The sequence below is a fragment of the Giraffa tippelskirchi genome, chromosome 7 (assembly GCF_054371585.1).
Source record: "Giraffa tippelskirchi isolate mGirTip1 chromosome 7, T2T-mGirTip1v1.2.pri, whole genome shotgun sequence".
Taxonomy (NCBI): domain Eukaryota; kingdom Metazoa; phylum Chordata; class Mammalia; order Artiodactyla; family Giraffidae; genus Giraffa; species Giraffa tippelskirchi.
The window spans coordinates 144,447,567-144,461,409 of record NC_137281.1 but is presented as its reverse complement, the minus strand read 5'-3'; the positions used below and the strand labels follow the sequence as shown (position 1 = coordinate 144,461,409).

The 13,843-nt window shown below is 45.5% G+C and overlaps 1 protein-coding gene across 5 annotated transcripts in view; it reads left to right on the top strand.

The window, feature by feature from the left end:
- The first annotated feature begins 9,586 nt into the window (after positions 1 to 9,586).
- DPF3 (double PHD fingers 3) overlaps positions 9,587 to 13,843 on the top strand; it is a 279,584-nt gene continuing 275,327 nt past the window's right edge. For all 5 annotated transcript variants that reach the window (XR_014059241.1, XR_014059242.1, XM_081508946.1 and 2 more), the window contains exon 1: positions 9,587 to 9,646. Coding sequence is in view for 3 of the 5 variants with exons in the window: in XM_081508946.1 (XP_081365072.1) it covers positions 9,615 to 9,646 (32 nt within the window). In the remaining 2 variants the exon portion in view is untranslated. The remainder of the gene's footprint in view (positions 9,647 to 13,843) is intronic.

The following is a 13,843-nucleotide window of genomic DNA, read 5'->3' as shown; positions in this document are numbered from 1 at the left end:
TTGAACTTTCATATGAAAGGAACCATATAGAATGTAGTCTTTTGTGACTGTTCTCTTTCACTTAGGATGATGTTTTCAACATTCATCCATGTTGTTGCATGTATCCATACTTCATTCTTTCTTATGGATGAATCATATTCTATTGTGTGTATATACTATCTGGTGTTTATCTATTCATCTATTGATAGACATTTGAATGTTTCCACCTTTTGACTACTAAGAATAATATTGTTATGAACATTCATGTACAAGTTGTTGTGTAGATGTATTTTTTTTCTTTATTTAAACTTTTTATTTTGTATTGGGATATAGCTGATTAACAATGTTGTGATAGTTTCAGGTGAACAGCAAAGGGACTCAGCCATATATATATACATGTATCCATTTTCCCTCAAAGTCCCCTCCCATCCAAGCTGCCATATAACATTGAGCAGAGTTCTATGTGCTATACAGTAGGTCCTTGTTTGTTATCCATTTTAAATATAACAGTATGTACATGGACATATGTTTTCACTTCTTGGGGATCTGTACCCAAGAGAGGAATTGCTGGGTCATATGATAATCTATGTTTATTGTTTGCAGAACTGCCAGACAGTTTTCCAAAGCAGCTGCACTATTTTACAATCCCACCAGCAGTGTATGAGAGTTCTGTTTTATTCATATCCTCCTCAACACTTGTCATTTGAGTATTTGATTCTAGTCATCTTCATGGATGTGAAGTAGAGTTGTTTAATAGGGTGGGATGTATATTAGTAGATATAGTTATTTACACTTTTATGTATTCTTTTAATTATTAACTGTCTGCTTGGTCTAGGGCCAGGCTCCAGAGATTTAAAAGTGCCATACCTTCCATCCACATTTTATGGGGTAGAGAGACAGAAAATGAGACACTTAAAATACAAATATATTTTCTTTTTTGGGGGGGGCTGTGCCACACAGCTTGTGGGATTTCAGTTCCCCAACCAGAAATTGAACCTGGGTTCTAGCACTGAAAGCCCAGAATCCTAACCACTTGGCCACCAGGTAACTCCCCCCAATATATTTTAATGTAGCTATGGATAAAACTGTGAAAACCAAATGTAGCAAGTGATTAATTTGAGATCCATTTAATCTATATAGGTTTACATCCTATACCCTACCAAATGGGTACGAGTAAAATATTTAGTATCAGCTTTATTAAAAGCCTTTTTTTAAAGAAACATGATAGTTTTCGGAGTTATCATGAGTGAGCCCTCTTGTGTTTAGAAGATAGCCCTTTTTTCCAGAATTGTCAGTGAGTTCCAACTATTACAGTATGGCAGTTATACAAAGTTTTGTCTATTGTGCAGGGATAAAATAAGTTGGTTGGTGAGAACAGAGAACATATGGTGACTTTGGGAATCCAGGTAACCAAAACAAATCTCATTTCTTGCCTGGACCTTAATGATCCCCTTTCATTGGATTTTTGCTTCTCTTCTTTACCAGAACCAATTGCTTCCATTTCGTCTCCTCTTCCTGCAGTCCTGTCTCATTCATCCTCTATCACTATTTTCTTGCAGGGTCGGGGGGCGGGGGTGGTTCTGGACTCTGTGGGAGGAGCTGTCCCCAGGCTGGCTGCCCCTGTTGGCTGAGATGCATTTAAAATGCACTGAGTCCTCTGTGGACTTCAGGAACGTTTCCTCACCTTTTATTTTTTTTTTCCCCTTGAGTAAACGTGGAGTTGAAGTCCTTTCGCAGCTATGTAGGCCAGAGTTCATCGCCTAGAGCGTCAGAGTAGAAAACATCTGCGATTCAGCAGGCCTCTGTGCCCGTCTTCGCCAGGATGTGCGACATTTTAGGTCCTGTGGCGTCTGTCCACCTCTCCTGCTCGTGGACACCTATTTTTATATGGTGGTGTAAATATCTGCAGAACACCCAGACTTGGTGCGCTTTCCTGCGCTTGGCTCTCCCACTTCTCCTGGATGCGTCCTGCCCAGCGACAGAGGAGAAGCCGAGGTCATGTCAGTGGTTGTGAGTGAGGGAGACAGGTGCCTCGGGGCGTTTCCACACTTAAAGCCATACCCAGCAGAAAGCCCTCTTTGGGGGTTCTTGGGGCAGCCATTTTGCAGATGAAAGGCAGTTTCTCTTTACCCAGGAAATGGCTCAGGGGGTGGATTTAATTTTTTTATGTGTGGATACAATCTGAAGGGAAGTCGGTTCCTTTGTGTCTTGGTCCAGGCATGGTTCTTGTCACTCCCCGCAGGGGTAATTGTGGAAGGAAGGTCCCCACTTCCTGCTTCATTCTGGTCTTCTCTGCAGGAGGACCTTGCCAGGGGCTTTGATTTAGGAGGCAAAAGCTGCCAGAGTTTCAGATATGGCATCCACGCAGATGAGCCAAGGGAGGACTTGGAAAATTTTGGTCTTGGCAGGTAGAGAGAGGAGTTAGCTCTCTTAAAAAAATGGACTGCGTGAGAGCTCTACAACCAGTGTCTCTATCAGGGAAAACTGAGGCCCGTATGTGATTGTCTGACCTTAGTGAGCCAGTCCTCAGAGTAGACTGTGATTATGCCCTGTGATTTGAGTGGAGGAAGATCCTGTGTAAAAATTTGCTGCCTTTCCTGGTTACACCTGAGATTCTAATCAAGTCACTGCTTGTGTGTGTGTGTGTGTGTGTGTGTGTGTGTGTATTGTGTATTTCATGAAGTCTTGATCCCTTTCTTGTGAAGGTTTTGGGGTGTGCTAGAATCCCCTGCAACTACTCAGGAGGCAGACTTCTGTAAGCCATTTCGGAGCATGGCCTGAGGGGAAGGGTGGGGATTAGCAGGAAGGGATTTGAAAGAGGCCCTTGATGGAAGGTGCTTCTCTGGTGGTTCAGAAGGTAAAGAAGAACCTGCCTGTCAATGCAGGAGATGCGGGTTCCATCCCTGGTTTGGGAAGATTCCCTGGAGGAGGGCATGGCAACCCACACCTGTATTCTTGCCTGGAGAATCCTGTGGACAGAGGAGCCTGGGGGGCTACAGTCCACGGGGCTGCAAAGAGTCAGACACGACTTAGTGACTGAACAACAACAGCTTGATGGAGGGTAGAGTCCATTGAGGAAAGAAAAGCCAGAGGAAGAGGGTATAAGAGTACCCCAGCCTAGGTCGCCATTCCCCCAAGGAATTCATATGAGCATTATGGGGGAGATTGGAGAATGAGGGGTTACGATTTTTATTAAGACAAGCCCCTCTTCCACAGTTGAAAGTCCTAGGACTTCATTGGTCTCCAGTCTTTAGGACTTGGCCTTGACTTCATGTTTCTCTAGTCAAGGGGAGCTGGCTGTTGGCATTTCCAGGAGCCAGAAACCTGGCATTATCCCTGGCCATTCTCATCTCCCTCCAGCCCACGGCAAGCATGAAACCACGTCCTGAGGGTTCTACTTCCTTAGAAATCACGCATCCTATCCTTTATCTTCATCCCAGTGCCAACGCCTCCTAGCAGGTTCCCAGCCCGCCAGCTTAGTCTCTTTCCAATCTGTGGTCGCATCGCTGCTGAAATGAGCTTTCTAAAAAGGCACCAGCTTCATTTTCACCCCAGCTTAAAATCTTTTAGTGTTGCCTGACTGCCTTCCAGACAAATCTTAGCCCTGGCAACATCCGCATCCTCACCTCTCTAGATTTTCCTGTCTCATTTGTCCCCCTGCAACTACCTTCCTATGATGGGATCCTCTGAAATCATGATGCCCTCTCGCACCTCTGAAGCTTTTATGTGAGCTGCCACTTCTGCAAGGACATTTCTCCTCCCACAGGTCATTTGAGACTCAGCTCAGGGATCATCTCTTCTAAGAGGACAGCCCTGACCTTCCTGCCTGGTTGGTGCCTCATCCAGCCCCACAGTGTCCCCTGTTCTTCCACCTCATACATTTTCACTGCCTTCTCCCCCCTTCCCATATCTTTCAAATATGAGTCCTTTGAAGGTGGGGACTGTCTCAGGTCTCACTGCAGCCCGAGGCCCAGCAGAAAGGAGCATCGTGGAATAGAGGAGGGAATCTACAAATATGTGATGAATGCATTAGCTGTGTTTAGTCTGTTTTGCATCTGGAAAGTCTTTTACTCCTTGACTATTTCTGAAATCTACCTAATCAGGGTCCAAACTTTCTCCATGAAGCCTTTCCCTTCATCAATGTTAGAGGTACTTTGCTCCCTCCACAGAGGTTCTTTGGCATGTATCACTTCTCCCTTGTTTTATACTAATTTCTGAAAATCTTGATATCATGAAGTCTCGAAAACCCAAAGGAGTGATTGCATTCAGTAAACACTCAAAGATAGGATTATGGGCTCTATGCCAGGAAAAGGCGAGACTGGCTGGGCAGGTCACTTTTCCCTTTTAAGTCACATCAAGTAATTACACTACTTGCTTATAGGGTTGGGCCTACTATTTTTATTCTCTCTCCAGATGGATGGGAATTGCTTTTTGAGGGTTGTTTCCATGTCTGGTTTATTTTTATTTCACCACCTGTGCCTAGCACAAAGCCTCTCGCATGGAAAGCCTCTGATAGATGAGTGAATGAATGAACTGAGTGAGTGGAAGGAGCGTGCACTGGTTTCAATTCAACTTGTCCTGAAATAGGAGGTTTCAGAGGTTTGGCCCTAGGAGCATCTCCCATATCCAGACTTTGATTTGTTTTTTCTATGCTTTGAGATTTTGTGAATGGATTAAGAATCCCACCACCACCTATATCCCCAATAAAAGAGAAAACCAGATTACAGTTTTTTGTTTTTTTTTAAAGTCTTTTGCTGTGCCATGTGGCATGTGGGATCTTTCTTAATTTCCTAGGGATCGAACCTGCGACCTGTACCCTCTGCATTGGCAGCATGGAGTCCTAACCACTGGACTACCAGGGAAGCCATCAGATTACAGTTTTGGGGCCCGCACCTCTTCAGCTCAGTGCCTATAATATACCAGAGCTGGTTCTGGATCTCAGGGGAACCAGCATGGCCAACCAGCTGCCAAGGCCATGACTGATTGTTCTGGGGATGAAAGGAGGGATTGGGGGTGAGCTTGTTCTTGTTTTTTAAACACCCACAGGACTTCAGACTCTGTCAGCTTGCAGAGCCTGCTGGGAACTGCCTTTATTTTGGATGGCTTTTGTGGGGAGCTTCCTCTTTCATTGAACTCTCTGGCTGTTTGTGAGGCCTGTATCTCCTTGTCTTACTTCTCTCTCTTACAGAAGTCAGGTGGAAAGGCTGACACTTGCTACAGAAATGCCATTCTTCCCCTGTTTCTGGATGAGCATCTCCTCACAGCTTTGATTCACTGTCTGCTGAGACGGTCTTCAAACTTTTAAAGAGAAAACAGATTCCACTGCCCCTAGTGGTTCAGGTACCTGGGTCCTTGGTTGCACCCCAAATGGTACTTTGGATGAGTGGCATGGAACACATGCTTAAGCTGGACCAGGGAGATTTGCTAACTGATGTCAAAGCTGAATCTGAGAGGACTACCTGGGATGGATTATCATGACCGAGAAAGGCCTCACCCTTCTTTCCCTGGTCACATACACTGTCTAGAGCAATGCTGTACCACAGAAACACAACATGAGTATTTTAAAATTTCTTAGTAGCTACATTAAAACAATGGAAAGAGGTAAAATTAGTTTTAATAACATTTTTAATTTAACCCAGTAAATTCAAAATATTTTTATTTCAACATGTAATCAATATGAAAATTATCAATGAGATATCTCACATTGTTTTTTGGTCCTAAGTCTATGACATCTGGTGTGTATACACACTTGTAGCACATCTGGACCCAGACTAGCCATGTTTCAAATGCTTAGGAGCCACGTGTGACTCACGGCTCCCATATTGGACAGCACAGCTCTAGACTCTCCAGGTGGGGTGGGGAAGTGGTTACTTTGGGGTTACTCTGTCCTTCAAATGAAGTCACCTAACCAACTAAATCAAGCTGAAAGCTTTGGGAAGTGGTGGAGTATAGTCAAATATATGACTATCTATAGAGCCTTAGACATGTGATTTTAAAAGTGTCTTGATATTACAGTCAGGAAGAGGGCATTTAGGGGATTCAAGTAATTATATAACCCTTAACTCAATTAGTCCTATTTATTATTTCATTCTCATCAAAGTTGTTCTTTGCTTATTTTTCTTGGATTAATGAGTTTAAAAATCTAAACTTGATGGACATTCACTTTCTGATATGTCTTTTTATTTGGATCCCCTTCATTCCTATGCCATCAGGAAAGAATTAAATACCTACATAAAAAATAATAATCAGCCTTAATTGAGAGCTTGCTATGTGCCAGACACTTAACATGCATTACTTCATTCAAGTAGGTTCTATTATTACTGCCATTTATCAGATGAGGCGGAGAAGGCAATGGCACCCCACTCCAGTACTCTTGCCTGGGAAACCCCATGGACAGAGGAGCCTGGTAGGCTGCAGCCCATGGGGTCGCGGAGAGTCGGACACGACTGAGCGACTTCACTTTCACTTTTCATTGTCATGCACTGGAGGAGGAAATGGCAACCCACTCCAGTATTCTTGCCTGGAGAATCCCAGGGACGGGGGAGCCTGGAGGGCTGCCGTCTATGGGGTCGCACAGAGTCGGACACGACTGACGCGACTAAGCAGCAGCAGCAGCATCAGATGAGGAGACTGAGACATTCAAGTTCCTAAATAAATTTGCTCAAGATGACCCAGCTGGCAAATGGTGACCTCAAGCAGGTGAATTCCAGGGCCCAAGCTTCTAAATCACATACAGCACTTCCTTGCAAAATTAAAGTAAAATTTAACATTCTTCCCAAATTTTTAGGGTTCTGGTCTTGTTTGAACCTGTCTACTCTAAGTTCTTTTGCTTTTGAGCATTTTGGCAAAAAATATGTGTTTTTTTGTGGGGTGAGAGCAGTACATTTTAAGTCCTGTTTAAACAATTTAGCCTCATTGCAAATGGGTCAGACTATCTGCAAATTGACAGAACTTGCCTTACTGTAGAAAAAAATCTTGATCTATGACATAAAAACCAAAGTTAAATTAATAATAACTCTTATATGTCTTATAATTGATAAAAGGTGAATTCACAACAATTCTGCTTACTTAAAAGTCATACCTATGTTGAAGAGTTAAAATGGCATTCCATTAAATTATAAAAGGCAAGGCTGTGCTACTTAAGAAACCAAAATCCTGTCTTTAATTCATAATTTTTTCAATTCAATTATTATAAAATATAACATAAATGCTTAAATTCTGGATTAGTTCCTCACAGTGGGGACAGCTAGTCTGCCATTTTCAGATGTACTGGATATTTAGGAATTATGCTTGTTTCTGCATCTTGGTCTTAATAAATGACTATACACACTTAGAGTATGTAATATGTAATATAAATTTATTTTCCCTCTCCTATCATAAGCCTTGATCAGGGTAGGCACTACCTTTTCTGATTATTTATCAAGTGAATATATATTTATTCAGTGCATATAAAACATGCTTTGCCTTCCAATCTGATTTGCCATGCTTTTTTAAAAAAATTTTTAATCAGAGGATAATTGCTTTACAATGTGTTGGTTTCTGCTGTACAACAACATGAATCAGCTATAAGTATACCTATATCCCCTCCTTCTTGAGCCTCCCTCCCACCCCCCACAGCCCACCCCTCTAGATCATCCCAGAGCACTGAACTGAACTCCCTGTGCTGTGCTTTTGATATCTCAAAGAGGCTTTGGGAGTTCTGACTGATAGTTCAAACTCATACTTCTTGGGCTTTTTAATGTTGTCAAGGCCCATCACAGGCAAAGTATTAGCTTTTGAACCAATCCCTTGACAAATTAATAAAGGACCAGACTTTCCAAATTTTAATTTTAGAAAAGGGGAATCACTTTTCAAATTGTAAGATGCTGTGCAAGAAGTTACACAGGGAGTTTGGGGTTAGCAGATGTACGATGCAGATGTAAACTATTATACATAGAATGGATAAACAACAAGGTCCTACTGTATAGCATAGACAACTATATTCAATATCCTATGATAAACCATAATGGAAAAAGGATATTTAAAAAAGAATGCATATGTCTAATTGAACCACTTTGCTGTGCAGCAGCAATTAACACAACACTGTAAATCAACTATACTTCAAAAAAAAAAGTTACAAAGTTGACTCTGCTATTAACTTGGCAGAAAGAAGGGGTTAAAAATGTCAAGTCTTACAAACATACTGATCCAGTCCTCTTCTGTTTATCTGTAACTCTAATAGTGTATGGAGTTGAACTCTGAAAGTTCTGGAACATAAAACAATTTTTATTTATTGTATCCATTGCTTTGAGAGCAGCACTGAGAAAGGAAGTGAGAGGGCACAGTTTTGAAAAACTGGCAATTTGGCATCTCCTCTCCCCTTTTTTAACCCCTCCCCCACTATCTCAGCTATTTGACCTGATTAAACAACTTTGGGACGGGAGCCAGATTTCTGTATGCTAACGAGGCCGCTATTCATGATTTAGTGAGATTTCATCCCCCCAGAGCTTCCAGGGTGCCCAGTGGAAGCTAGGCTTTGCAGAAGTCTTCTGATTTTGTCAGGGGTTCACCAGTGAGTAGTTCTCACTGGCTTGAAGCAGACAGAGACTCTCTGAACGCCTCGGGTCACATCGGATTATTCATTAGCAGTCTTTTCACCTTCTATCTAATCAGCTTAAGGTGACTCCAGAATCGTGTGTGCTACTCCCCGAAAGAGACCCTGGCAACACCCAGCCTAGGTTCCACAACTTCTGGCTGGTTACTCGCTTTCCTGGGAGCAGAAAGTTTGCAAAGTTCCTTTAAATCTCCTCTTCCCTAAGCTTAAAGGTCAGGGTGCCAGGGCCCAGTTAGCTCCCAAGTCAGCCGGAATCTGACCATTTCAGAAGTTTCTGGTGTGTGTGAGAAGAGAAGAGGGGGTAGTCGGGAACCTTCAGAGTGACCACCGCGCGTTACGTAACGAAAGCCCAGGGAGCGAGCTTGACATCGAGACATTCCAGGGGGAGGGGAGCTGCTGTCCTGGAGTCGCCAGGAACGGCGGCGGCAGTTCAAGAAGCCAAGAAGGAAGGTGCCCGAGGTAAAGACAACACTTCGGGAAGGAGAATATAAAAAAGCCACAGGACCCAGAGTATTAGCAAACGACAGGACACATGTAGTCATTTGTTAGACGAAACAGCAGCCTTTCAACTTTTGCAAGGGAACAAGGGGATTTGCCCTTTGGGGGATTTAGGAACGTAAGAGCAAAGCCAAAAGCTAATGAATGGAGTTCAGCGGTTTGTTGGCAATACTTAAATATTTCTATCCAGTACTTAAATATTTTTGTCCAGGAGCGCAACTCTCTGCAGTTATTTAGAAAGTAGGGATTCAAACCAAACTAAGATACTCTCCGTGCGTCTCCACTTTCCCCAATCCGAAAAGGAGCTGCTCGCGCGGTACTGCCCCTTTAAGACCTGCTTGCTCTCGGGCTCTACAAAAGGGAGTGACCTCTGGGCTTTGACAGCTCCCCTAATAACTACCACCGAGCAGGCTCCGCCCACCTGGCGACCAGCCGCACCGATTGGCCGGCGGGCCGGTATCCCGTACTCTGATTGGCTCTCCGCTTCCCCTGAGCGAACCTTTAGAACTCTGAGACAGACAATATTCTGTTACATTGTAGCAAAATGGCGACTGTCATTCACAACCCCCTGAAAGCGTAAGTAAGACTAAAAAATGTACATATTCCGCGTGGTTTCAATATGAAAAAAAAGGCGCCTTCTGCGTGCGGAGCGCTGCCAATGCACAGCGCCTACAGGCACCTACAGCCGCGGCGGGGCTTCTCTCTTTTCTTTCAGCTCTTACTTCTTCATCTTTTTTTTTTAAACCCCAACGCGCAGAAATGTCAGGAGATGCAATTAACAAGGAGAAAATTGTTACATTTGTGTTCTTTTAAATTGGCGGACCGAGAAGAGAGGGGTTGTCGGCAGGGGAGCCAGGCGCTCAAGAGCTCTACAGCTAGGGGATCGTGGGCAGCTCGGGGATAGCACGGTCCCCTGAGTCTCTCCGGCTTCGCGGGGCGGGGAGCGCGGCGCGCGGCGCGGGGGTGGCGGGGCCGGCCCTGCTGGGGGCGAGCGCTGGACTCTGGGGCCGCCTTGGGGGCACTTAGCAGAGCCCCGCGCCTCCGGAGCCCGCGTCCCCCCGCCCGGCTGCTAGGTCCTCCGGGGCGACCGGACCGCGGCAGCTCCGGAGTTTGCAGGGCGCTCTCTGCCTTCCGATCGCTTGCGGGGAGTTTGTGCAAACCTTCCGGAGTTGGGAGGACCGCAGGGGGGAGCAGCGGGCCCCGGGTGCCCTGGGGCCCAGGTGGTTGCCCGGGGCTTTCCTGCCGGGGCAGCCCCCGGGAACGTGACGGCGCTTCGGGCGGTCGCCGGTGTGTCTCCGGGTGTGTTTGTCCGGGAACGGGCTGTAGTAAATGAACGACTCTGGTTAACTTGGGGTTGATTTGGAGACAGGGAAGAGCTGCAGGTCTCATGAATGGTGTTCTCGGCTCCTGCGGGTGAATTGCCGAGGCGAGCGAGAGGCAGCTTATTGGGGAGCTCGCCGCCCGAGCCGGCAGCGTCTGCTCCCGACCAGAGCGAGGGGCAGGTGCCTCTGGCCGCCGCTGGGAGACTTTGAGCGGACGCCCAGATCCGGGACGGAGGGGGGCGGGCTGGGCGAGGACACGCGGGGGCCAGCCGCGGGTCCCACAGCCAATTCCTGCCCGCCGTCCTCCCCCACTCCTTTTTATCCTGGCTTCCTTCCTTCCTTCCTTCCAGTCGGTGGAACTGTTAAGCCGCCAAGTCCGCTCGCGATCGCGGAGCCGGGGGTGGCTTCGGAAAACTAGTGTCGCTCTAAAAGGGGTGCTACTGGCAGTGATGCTGGCAGAGGGGCGCTCCCTCCGGATCGCGGCGCGACGTGGGTGGGTGGGTGGGTGGGGGCGGTTTGCGCGCCTGGGATTAGGACTTCGCAGCTGGGCTGGAAGCCGCGGGCGAGAGGAGGGAGGTGCGGGTGTGGGGGGGAGGGGGGGCGTTTCGTGCCGAATTCTCTACAGTGCGTGGCGGATGCCCACTCTGGTTCTTTCAACTCAGCGCCTCCGCGGCTCCCCTAGGAGTTGAAAGCCAGGTTCGCGCGGGGGGTGGGAGGGGGGCAGCGGGCGGGGGCGTCTTAACGCGAAGGAAAGCGCCGAGAGAATGGGAAGTGTTTGCACCAGCTATCTCCTATCGGTAATAGGGGAAAAGGGTAGGAATGTCCCAGATCTCGGAGTTTTACATGTGTATATTATATATATACACACACACACATACTAACGCTGCTAAGAGGACATTGGACGCTGAGGCTGACTAGAGAGCAGCTCCCGGCTTCAGTTCTCGCTCGGAAGCTCCGATACACTGCACTTGAACGCCACAGCGTTTCACCCAAGAAAGCAAATGTTTTATGGCAGAATAAATGGGCGTAACTTCGCGGCATCCCCTCTCCTCGTCGCTCTCGCTAGCCACATCGCTGATGCTGTGAGTTTTTAACCGAGCCCACAGCTGATTTGCTGTTTTCACATTACCAGCCGAAAACGCATAGCGGGGCGGATGCCTCCTGGTAAACTCAAGTTAGAGAAATCCATTTCGCCTGTGCGCCAGGTTTGTTTCCTATTGGGAAAGCGGTACCCTCGTTACCGTGGAACCCGCTTACGCGCGGGCGGGCGCGATATCTCTATACCATTTCTGCCCGCTCCAGTTTTTTGTTTCGGTTTTTTTTTTTTTTTTGGACCGCTGAACGGTGCGTTTTGTCAGGAGGGTGAATGTGTGGGGTGGGGTTAGAAGTGCAGAAAGGGACAGAGTCGCGGGCTGGTTATTGGAATTAGTTCTGAATTATTACACTTGTACTTTGTATAATTAGAAACAGTTACAATGTGATGTATTTGTAATTCCGTGTCGACACACACACACACACTAGCATACACACGACACTCCAGTCGTTTTTTCTAGGTGGCAGTTGAATGGTCATTTATAATTAGCCGCTCATTTTTTGCATCCCGACCCCTTTCCCTGGGGGTAAGTGGGTGTAAACAATACCACGAACCAGCCGAGCCTCCTGCGCGCTAGACGGTTTTTAAACTCCTAACGCAGAGCATGCACGACGTTACAGGGAGACCTACATCATCTGCCTTTATTTTGAAAAACAACTTGTTTAATAGAACATCTTATATGTTTCATTTGTTTTTAAAAGTTGCTGATCAGGAAACAATACACACGTGAATAAATTATGTATGGGATAAATTAGAACAAAGCGCAGAGACACATCAAGCGGAAGGGATGGATGATGGTGCTGGGAGGAGGGGAGCAGGGAGAAAGGTTTGGAGAGCTATGTTTTTATCCTCCTGTGTCCCTCCTGACAATGAAACGGAGCTGAACAGCATTAGCATTTTCTCTGTGTGCGGAGTCTTTTTCTTCCTTCCCTAAAAAAAAAAAAAAAAAAAAAGCCAGCACCAAGGACGCCCCCTATAGAAACTGGTCACACAAAGGTTTCCTCTAGGACTGGGGGATAAAGCGGCAGTAGGTAATGTTCTGGGAAGAAACAAGCGACACCTCTTTAGGGCTCTGCCTAAGCTGCGTAGGGAACATTTTTCATTATATCAGCTTTTTCCACGTGGAACGTTCGGTAATTCAATAGCTTGAATAACTGGACGGCACAGTTTGAATCTCATTGCTTTGGGGTCTTCTGTTGGGTCCCAAGCTCCTGGAGCCACATCTCCTCTCTCAGCAGTTCAGCTTTCTTCCTGCCTGTCTTTGATCTCCCTTCAACTCCCTTTCTTATTCCTCCTCCTTGTACCCTTCAGCCCCTTCCTCTCTGAAGCTGACAGCCTGGCTTCTCTGTCTGTTGTCGCCTTTAACATCTTATTACTGCCCAACAGGGTGTTAGAGGCAGAAACAGGAGCCGCCTGGACTGATCAGATCACAAAGGGAACTCAGCAGGTGGCCCCACAACCAAGCAGTCACATCTGGGCAGATAGAATATGAAAGCATCGATGGACATGTATGATGTGTAAATAGGTATTGCACATTATTTAATTTAGCAGCTACATTGTCTGAGCCTAGATGTGTGAGTCACTCTTATTTCTTACATGGACAAGCAAGATAAGGGCCATGTAGGGAAGTAAATACATGTGGGTAACATAAATATGGATTTGATAATCCATTTGTCTATGTGTGAGTCTGCCACATTACCTATCATATTCTGGTTGATTGCTACATACCTAGGGAACATAATGCCTTTTTTTTTTTTCCCCTGCTATATTCTTAAAAAAAATTTTTTTTTAAATTTTATATTGGGGCATAGTTGATTGACAAACATAATGATTTTAATATAAATTCTAATCTTATTTGATATTCTACTTCACGTTAACCACCCTCCCCCAAATCTGCTATCAACACTTTAAACAACTTACTCTTATTAAGTTATCAAAACTCTGGTTTGTATGCACTTAACTGGGAATGTCTGCCACCTTCTGCCAGACTGGATTATGCACATATATATCTATTATACTAACTGCCTGCTTAGGAAAGAGTAACTGTTATTATTATTTAATTATTCCATATAAACCAACAGGGATTTATGCCAAGTAACTATTTGTTTATAAATGATGAGACCAGTAGACTGGTCATACCTATAACATGTGAACATCCAGATATGTAGTTGTATTGAAACTTTTTTTGTAAGGAGTTTCCCTTGGTTGGAGGCTTTTTTTTTTTTTTTTTAAATCTCTGTTTTGTAATTAAGGACACAACTCTGGGAGAAGCAAATATACTTACTCAGCCAAGGTCAAACAGCTGGTCATGTGTATAGATGGACCTCAGATCTTCGTCTTTTGATTCGTTCTCTGATC